This window comes from Cydia strobilella, chromosome 16 (genome assembly GCF_947568885.1).
Source record: "Cydia strobilella chromosome 16, ilCydStro3.1, whole genome shotgun sequence".
Lineage (NCBI taxonomy): Eukaryota > Metazoa > Arthropoda > Insecta > Lepidoptera > Tortricidae > Cydia > Cydia strobilella.
The window spans coordinates 10,137,327-10,146,699 of record NC_086056.1 but is presented as its reverse complement, the minus strand read 5'-3'; the positions used below and the strand labels follow the sequence as shown (position 1 = coordinate 10,146,699).

Below are 9,373 nucleotides of genomic sequence, written 5' to 3'. Positions count from 1 at the left end.
TTAAGATTTAACGTTTTTAAGATTTGCTCAAACAGTTTCTTAATGTTGCCTTGAAAAAAAAAGTGCTACCAAGCAACATTAGATCTGTCAAGTGTCATTGTGTCATTTTGAAATTTGAGAGATTCAGATTCTTATTTCTTCCTAACCTATTTCGTTCAGTTAGCTATTTACAAATAGCGAAGTTGATTTAATTGTATAAATTGTGCTACCATGTTAGGGATACGTTCTTTTCTAAACAACATAGTTAATGTACAGACTGTGCTGACACAGCAAACAAGAGTGAGTACTATTTTACAAACTAGGATTGGATGGAAGTGCTAATTTAACCTGGTTTGTTTAGATAATTTTCTTTATATGAGAAGATAAAACTACTTCATTGTGCTTTACCTTATAGACAACATTTATATTGAAGAGGAGATGGCCACCACCATTGCACAAGAAAAATGGCAAACCGGCAAAGCTGAGAGGCCGTCATTTCGTGTACGACTTGGTTGAAGACAAAAATGTCGTCAAAAAGGCTGATATGAAAGTTATTTTGAATCAGTACGTTGAAGGTTAGTTGACCAAGAATTAGGGAATATTACGCGAAACTCTGCGTAGGGGGCGCCACTGCCACAATCTGAGGGTCTATCCGCTATTGTGAAACAAGAAAATTTCTTTATCTAACATCTCTGTCACTCTTGCATATTCGAGCGATAAAGAGGCAGATAGCGAATTTTCGGATTCGCATTTCCCGGTAGGTCCTCTGTAAGAAAACCACCAAAAAGGCTAGTCCTGCACTCTGGTGGCAGAACATTGCAGTAATATCCCCTATTAACTAGACTATACAATTTTGTTTGTTTTTAGGTATTGGTAATGCTGGTGATGTACTCACCTTAAGACCTAATGAGGCCTACAAAGATTATTTGATGCCAGGCCTAGCGGTGTATTTTAATCCCAAGAACATGGAGCAATACAAAGTTGATGAAAACAAACCTAAAACTGAAGACACCTTCAGTTCTCCATATGTGCAAAGGGTAAGATTACTTTAAATCATTACTCGCTTCAATTCAAGAACATTAAAGTTTTTATTGATAGTACTAGACAGCGCTAGATAGTTTATATCAAAAACACAAATTGTCTATCAAGTCAAAATAGGACATTATTATCAAACCACATGTGGGGTATATAAAACTTTTATAATAATTTAATTGTTACTCACATTTTTTTCTGATTGTTACTTGTGTTTCATTCAACAGACTATCAGCTGTCTTTCCCGGCTGGTTCTACAAATCACAATGAACAAACGAGAACCCTGGACTCTAGAGCCATGGCATGTAAAGGCATCATTTAGAAAGGCAGGGTTTGTGGTCCCAGAACATGCCATCACAATGCCTCCTGGCAAAATTAGTGGGCCTGACATGTCACTACAGGAAAAGGAATTTTATGTGACTGTTACAGTAAGTATTACCCTTGTTATTATTTCAGTGTTGGGGATAGTAAATAAAAAAACTCTGCTGTCAAAACATAATTGTCTTATTAAACATACAACTCAGTCTTATTAAACATGTAAAAATGAAAAATATTTTTTCTCCACACCAGCTGGTAAAGGCTCTCTTCAAGACTGTTCAAAAACTGATAAGAAAGTTGCATTTTATTCACATTTGAAGCAAAGTAATCAAATGCAAATTTTTAGTTGTTTTCTTATGTTTGCTGGTAGAATTTACTTTTAAATGATGGTTTTGATTTGAATGATAAATATTTAATAGCATTCATTTTGAATTGATTTGCTTTGCATATATCTGATGGCGACTGTACTTAAGTGCTATTGCACTGCATAAAAATGTGAAATAAATATTTCTAAATATTTTAATAAAATGGTAAACTATGTTGTTACAGATTAATAAAAAAGAAACAGTCAATGTGCGGTGCAGAATTCACCACTGGGCTACAGGGCTGGACAGACTTCCTTGGGTAGAGTATCATTGGAAGAAGCCCGTGGAACCACTCTTCCCTGTGCAAGCTGAAGTGCTGCAAAGCATGCCTCTACCTGAATAAATCAAGTTCATGAACTAATGTAGTCATAATGCAATATAAAACTAGAACAGTAATGTATTTATTTATTTATGATGACACAGATAATTTTACAAAATAAATCTGCTGGCTAATATGTGCAACAGAACAGAGGGCCTACTGCGAAAAAGGAAAACCGAAATTTCGATATCTGCCTCTCTATCCCTCCTGCATATTTGAATGATACAGAAGCAGATGAAAAAATACGATTTTCTTTTTTTTTTTGCAGTAGGGCCTCAGAACAGTCAGGACATAGGCGTAAACTATTTTACTTGGCAGAAAAAAAAAATCTGCTCTTTTTTACTACAGGTAATTCTAAAAGGATAAATATTTATTCTGATTAATTAACATATCTCTTGAAATGTTGTGCAAATATTATTATATATTTTTAGAGTTTAGGAGAGATCGGCTCTGGATTCTGGTTTTCAACGTATTGTTCAGTAGCAGGCACTTCCCCCTCATTCTGAGCGTACATTATAGATTCGTCCACAATATCACCCACAGCATCTTGACTTGGAACGTTAATTTCCTCATTATCCAGTTGTTGTTCAATTTGCTCCATGGTCTGCTCTTGTAATGGATATGCTTGATCATATTCTTGAAGTGTTGCTATCACAGGTTCGCCTTGAGGTTGATCGGTATATTCTTGCTGTTCAGCATATTGTTGTCCATCATATTGCTGTTGTTCACCATATTGTTGTTCAGCATAAGGTTGGTCACCATATTGTCCTTGTTCAGTATATTGCTGATCGCTATATTGTTGTTCAGTGTATTGCTGATCGCTATATTGTTGTTCAGCATACAGTTGCTCTGCATCCTTGGCCGCATACTGCTCCTCGTAACTAGGATCATACCGTTGTGAAGTTTCTTCGTGTTCGTTTATTTCCGCAGGATATGCAGCCTCCTGCTGTACATCTCCATACAAGAGTGAGGGATCGTAATTTGTGTCAGCACTGTAACCATCACCCACAGCATTTGGATCTTGATTGTAATCTTGGTAATTTGCCTGTTCTGAATAAAACATTTGGTTCTGCTCATCTTCAAATGCTTGGATTTCTGATGTCACGTCCCCAGTTTGATCGTAAGCACCTTGTCGGTGCTGTTCTGTATTCTCTGTAATATGCTCTTGCTGCTCTGCGGCAACTGCAACTGGTTCAGAGACATACTGATCACCACTTAGCGGCTGCTGATCCCCTGGTAGATAAGCTTTCTCATCAGGAGCACCTGATCCAACAGCAGTTGGGTTATAAACGTAATGTTCTCCACCAGGTGGCTGATTAGCCCCAGGTAGATATACTTCCTCAGAAGAGCCTGTTGGTTGGGACCCGTACTGATCATCACCTTGTGGTTGGTGGGCCTTTGGCTGATATGCATGTTCCGCTGGTGCTTGAACAACGTTCTGGTCACTAGGTGCCTTATATGTCTCCTGTACGGCTTGATTATCTGGATTAATATTCACTCCATCTACCAACTTTACGCCTTCTGCCGGCGTAAAGTCCTGAACATTTATAATGTCAATTGGATATTGCAGTTTTTCAGAATTACCTGTGTTCGAATAATCACTTGTTGTTTTTTGTGCTTCAGGTTTAATAGGATCAATTTCTTCTACATGCCTTATATCGTTTACAACAGGAGACAGTTTTTCGTTATCTTCATTTTCATGTTTATCATTGTATATTGGATCATTATTTCGACCCCCGGTTTCATGCGAAGCTAACTGAACTTCTTGTGTGGGATAAGTGTATTGCTCAGTCAATACCCCAAAACCCGCTGTACCTCTGTTTGGCTGCTGTAATTGTCCTCCATTATCTGTATCCGTTTTTAATGCCGTGGAATGAGTGTTTAAATTTGGAGCTACCTCAGACTGTCTTATGGTTTTTTCCTTCTTAATATCGGTAGTAATTTTATTTATCGTTCCGTTTTCATCTTGACAAGCCAAAGGGTCTGTTGCGTATTTAGCAGCCACATCCTGTTCTGCGATCTCATCTTTTGGCGAATTTCCTTCATCATCAAACCTGTATTTATGTTCTTTGGTTGGGATGTCATGTAAGAAACTCTTACCGTTGTCTTTTAAAACAGAAAAGCTATTTGTCTCCTCTTTTTCATTCTGTTTGAGTTTATCTAAAATGCTATATTTACTCTTCCAATCTCCGTCGTTATTGTTATCCTGTTTTATTGCTCTGGGAATGTAATCTTCGCCAGCAATTGATCTTAACTTAGGTATCAGTATATATGTTTTGCTGATTTCGTTGAGGATGTACGTCTCGTCCATGGGCTTGGTGAGAATACCTGGATCCGTGGGTGTCGCAGTTTCTCTAAACTTCCTCAGAGTATTAACCATAGCTGGCTGATTTGTTTGTGGATGAGGGTATATGTTAATCGGCGCTTCCCCGGTGCAGTTAAAAGATACTCTTTGGTCTAGATAGACATTGGACTGAAATAAAGAACAATCGTATAAGTTTTCTAGTAACGCTAATTTAAAAGAAGGTAAAAAGTAGATTGCCTTAGATTGAGGGATTACCTTGTATCGTGCCACAGTGTTAGACAGGCGCATATTGTGGAGCTTCTCCAGGATATGTTCATTGCGCTCTTTGCGTTTTTTATCCTCCTCTAAAAAAGCGTCATACTGCTTCCTCAAAACGTTGATCTGATCCGCTTTAATTCTGTGAAAAAAGTGAATAACGATATGAAGAGGTTTGATGGTTTGGTAATGTCTATTGGGAAAAGTAAAGCATCTTATGAGCCATATGCTTATTCGTGACACGAGTTATCTTTATCCTAATATTTTGCATGGATAAGTACCTGTCTTAAATGGGTTTGCCCTTGACCTGAATTTCGCTTGACGAATAAGACGCAAATATCAAACGGATGTTATGCCACCCATGAGATTTACAACCTTAATGTTTTTACTTTTTATTAACTTGCAGTGTACCTATGTAAGTACTGTATGTAACTAAATTTGTACGGGTCAAATCTTGCAAGTTAAATTTGACCCTCTTCCCGACTTCCAATGAAGCTGAACATTTGCATACATATATATGAAGGTCGAGTGACAATGCAATGTTAAATATTATGGTACCATCGAGCTTATCTGATGATGGAGACAGGAGGAGATCATAGGAACGTGATAAAACAACGAAACCTAAATGTGTTTGGGGTTTTTAGAATTGGCTCGATGAGTATTAGTTGCCTGTGAAAATATATTATAGTACAGTCAGCGATAAAAGCTTGTACCAAAAATGAGATTTTTGCCAAAAACTTGTTATGGTGATGACGACAATAAATATTTCGTGTTCCTTTGTCTTAGACTCGATCTGGTTACGCCAAGATACATCATACACATGACATATTACAGGGGTCCCGATCAAAGAGTAAAGTAAGTATATTTGGTCCCGATTATGACAAATCAAACTGATCACGGAGCTACAAGGAGGCCTAACTGAAGAATGGGATAAGAATGATAAAAGTTAGGTAATTAACACATATTTCATTGGTCTATATTGACTCTAAAATACAACGTTGCACTGTCCAAAACCCTGTAAGTACCTCGACTTAATTCTAGAAAACTAATAGATTCACTGAATTTGTAAGCACCTACTTCTTTTTAGATTTCCCCATAAGGCCAGGTGTTTCGTCCCGCGGTCCTCGGCTGCGACTGCTCGCATGGTACCGATGTAAACAAAGCAATGCCATCCGACCTTCGCGAAGGTTCGGCTTACGGAGACAGTTCGCCACGTAATATTGGCGAACATCGTACAGACAACAGACATTACCAATTTCATTTGTTTTTGAGCGCCAATAAACACTTTTAACATATGTGATTTTTCGGCAATTAATACTACGGCTTAGACCTTTGTGTATTTTAACATTTTTAACCAAAGATCTGCACGCCGTTACAAAAGACTTACTTGCGTAAGTATATATCTATTGGTGCAACAAGCGAACATAGTTGGTTTTTACTATGAGTTATAATTTCAAGTCCCGAGCAAGCGAAAGATCCTTTAATAATATTATTATTTAGAATGTTGAGCGTAGCGAGGCACTAAAGGCACTGTACAAAAAGAAACCTTTATCGTCTTGTGGCCTATTCAACTTTTCACCTCAGCAGTAAAAACATAAAACCGGCCAAGTGCGAGTCGGACTCGCGCACGAAGTGTTCCGTACACCGTACCATCACGCAAAAAGGCAAAAAAATCACGTTTGTTGTATGGGAGCCCCGCTTAAAAATTTATTGTATATTGTTTTTAGTATTTGTTGTTATAGCGGCAACAGAAATACATCATCTGTGAAAATTTCAACTGTCTAGCTGTCACGGTTCATGAGATACAGCCTGGTGATAGACAGCGGAGTCTTAGTAATAGGGTCCCGTTTTTACCCTTTGGGTACGGAACCCTAATAAGAAGGTGGAATTACAATATAAAAGACCCCCTAAATACTATTTTTCTGCCACAGAAATTTACCTCTACCTACCTTCGGGCAGTGATTCAAGTGTGTAAGCATCCCGCTGGCGCAGACCGTACCAGTCGCCCTATGGTACGCCATAACATTGAGCGGTCCCCTATACCTACTGCGTTTATATTTAGGTAGCCTGCCATATCACGTAATTCACGAACTTCGACCTTGCCCGCGACTGTCAAGTCACGAATAGCTTCAGTACAACTTTCGATGTGTTATTAATTTCTAATGTATTTATACTCAGGATCAGGATCCCGATTGAGTGGTTTGAAACTTCCCCGCCCCTTTCAACAGCCAATGTGTGGGTTAAGTTCTCAGAATAATGACTTATTCTGAGGTTAAGTTGTTAATGATATTTAGTATCATGGATATAAATAACTATTAGTATTTAATGTAGGTACCTATCAAAACGTTCATAGTCATCATCATCATATCAGCCTTTTATCGCCCACTGCTGAGCATAGGCCTCTCTTCGAGTAAGTTGGAGTAAGCCACTTATCCCGGTCCAGAGATGGGCATTAATCGATTAAACTTTTAGTTAACTAATCAATCGATTAAAAATATAAATCGTCATTTTTTAATCGCGATTAATTTAGTTGCGATTAAATTAGTTGTGAGAACGTTCGACTAACAACTAAATTAATTTTAGTTTCAATCGACTAAATTTCACGATTAAATCTATATTAAAACTACGTAGGCGCCCGTTTTTGCATTTATTATCTTGCAATATGTAACTACAAGTACGTATGTATGTAACATACGGAGGTACTCGTATGTTGTAACTATGTTAGTTTGGGTAGAATTTTGCGACTTATTTTGAAGCAGATATCTTCATCCGATTGAGCTAAAATTATGTATACACGTTTAATTTGAAATGCTTGAATGACAATGCAAATAATGCCATAATATTATTATAACGATATATTGGTAATAACGACAAATAGCGAAAAACTGCATTGTTTACAAATCGCAAACAATAAAGTAGGTTGGTGCATTATTAATACTTTGAATTATACGATACTGAGTAAATCTTAGACATAGAAACTATCAATATTTTGCTGTCTCTGACAATAGTAAAACTCTTTTTAGTGTCACGCGGTGACAAAACAATGGGATAATCCTACTTACCTGGAACTGGAAGTTGTTTGTTGCATTTTGGTGCAAGTGCCGACGCATCTTCTAAAAATAACACGTTCTATTGAATGACACATCTGCATGTTGTTTATTATCTACGCGGTCTATTTTGTTTTCAACGTGTGGTCATTAAACTTACTTACTTTAGTAGCAAAATAATAGTGAGAACAGATATCACTCCTTAGAAACGGTCAAAATATCATAAGTAATACATGACTAATATTGTCTTCGGTTACCGCGATAGTTACTCATGAAATAAAACTATGAAAACGGATTATATCGCGTATATTGAATTTATAATACATCCCGACGTTTCGAACCCTTTACAGCGTTCGTGGTCAACGGGTGACTGAGGAAAAATTACAAAGTGCAAAAATACCCACATACTAAAATAATGAACAATCATAGACTATAAACTTTAAGGCTGGTTTTGCATGTACAACCAGCTTTAAAGTTTATAGTCTATGATTGTTCATTATTTTAGTATGTGGGTACCACGAACGCTGTAAAGGGTTCGAAACGTCGGGATGTATTATAAATTCAATATACGCGATATAATCCGTTTTCATAGTTTTATTTCATAATACATGACTATTTTATTTTTAAACATCCGTTAAGATGTCCTAATCAGTCTGTCAACATAGTCATACCGAGGTATTCTATTCAATTTGCTTCTAACATTAGTCGCGAGAAAATAGTCTAACTAATTAGTCGATTACAAAATTTAGTTGTCCGAAATCAATCGGCAACTAATTTAGTTGCAACTAAATTAGTTGCACTCTATACAACTAAGATTGATCAATCGTCGTTTTCAATCGTCAGTCGCAATTAATTCTTGTAATCTTAATCGTTAATCGTTAGTCGATTACATTTTGCCCATCTCTGTCCCGGTCCCTGAGCCAATCTGATGGTGTGTTAATGACCCTACACACGAGCGCTTTTTCAACAAGCGTTAAAACAGCGATTTAATCTGCCCGCACGCTAAATATGATTTAAAGACCAAGGCTTAAAGTTGAAAATCTAACTACGCTTGATAAAAAGCGTGAATAAATACACGTTTCCATTTGTGTCATTCAAACGGTCGTTGTAAAAGCGCTCGTCAGTATAAGGTCTTAGGATAGTGTTGTTAGGCAGCGCTTCCGGTATTTAGGTATTACGGTATTTTATTTTAGGCCACGGATTTAATTCCAGTTTAATTATTCTTTCGAGTGATACACTAAATTCTGAATAATTAAATAAATAAAATCTTACCTAGCTCTGCATTCTTTGGTCTTGAGCAAGTACCTCAAGATTTTATTTCGTTTTGCGCAATTAAATAAACCTGGAGGCATAGCAAAAGCTAACAAAAATAATATTCGTTTCACAAATTTGTCATCTTATTTTGTAGGTCTATGAGGGTTGACAGATACATATATTATTATACTCTTTGGTTGATAGCTAGACCATCTTGCGAAAAAGAGGAATTTAGCGTATTCTCCTATAATTTGGCTCAGGACCAACCCAGGACTGATTTTAACCATAGTTGGTCAAACCTAATTGTCAGTAAATAAGAACAAAAAAACTATACTCATCCTTTTCTTTTGTGTGCTAGTACTAGCGTAAGACAAAGATAGTATGATTCTCTCTGTCTATGTATGAAATGAGACAGTCCTTTGACAATCTATAGACCGAGAGAATTATACTCAATACTGTCTCCCGAGACCGCAGCGACAGCAACAAAACACGAAGTTTG

General features: G+C 37.1%; 2 protein-coding genes across 3 annotated transcripts; one reads left to right on the top strand and one right to left on the bottom strand.

Moving 5' to 3' along the window:
• Positions 1 to 113: 113 nt before the first annotated feature.
• Positions 114 to 2,090, top strand: LOC134748442 (large ribosomal subunit protein bL9m). Its single transcript, XM_063683229.1, has 5 exons — positions 114 to 279; positions 395 to 554; positions 847 to 1,016; positions 1,239 to 1,439; positions 1,879 to 2,090. Exons 1-5 carry the CDS (start codon positions 211 to 213, stop codon positions 2,035 to 2,037), a joined length of 759 nt encoding a protein of 252 aa, XP_063539299.1. The 5' UTR covers positions 114 to 210; the 3' UTR covers positions 2,038 to 2,090.
• On the bottom strand, positions 1,498 to 9,029 carry LOC134748441 (probable serine/threonine-protein kinase kinX). Of its 2 annotated transcripts, none has more exons than XM_063683228.1 (3): positions 8,893 to 9,029; positions 4,574 to 4,715; positions 1,498 to 4,486 (listed from the first exon to the last, which is right to left on the bottom strand). In XM_063683228.1, exons 1-3 carry the CDS (start codon positions 8,970 to 8,972, stop codon positions 2,441 to 2,443), a joined length of 2,268 nt encoding a protein of 755 aa, XP_063539298.1. In that variant the 5' UTR covers positions 8,973 to 9,029; the 3' UTR covers positions 1,498 to 2,440. The 2 variants fall into 2 exon arrangements, with proteins under 2 accessions (XP_063539298.1, XP_063539297.1); XM_063683227.1 differs by lacking the exon at positions 8,893 to 9,029 and adding an exon at positions 5,651 to 5,751.
• Positions 9,030 to 9,373: the final 344 nt, after the last annotated feature.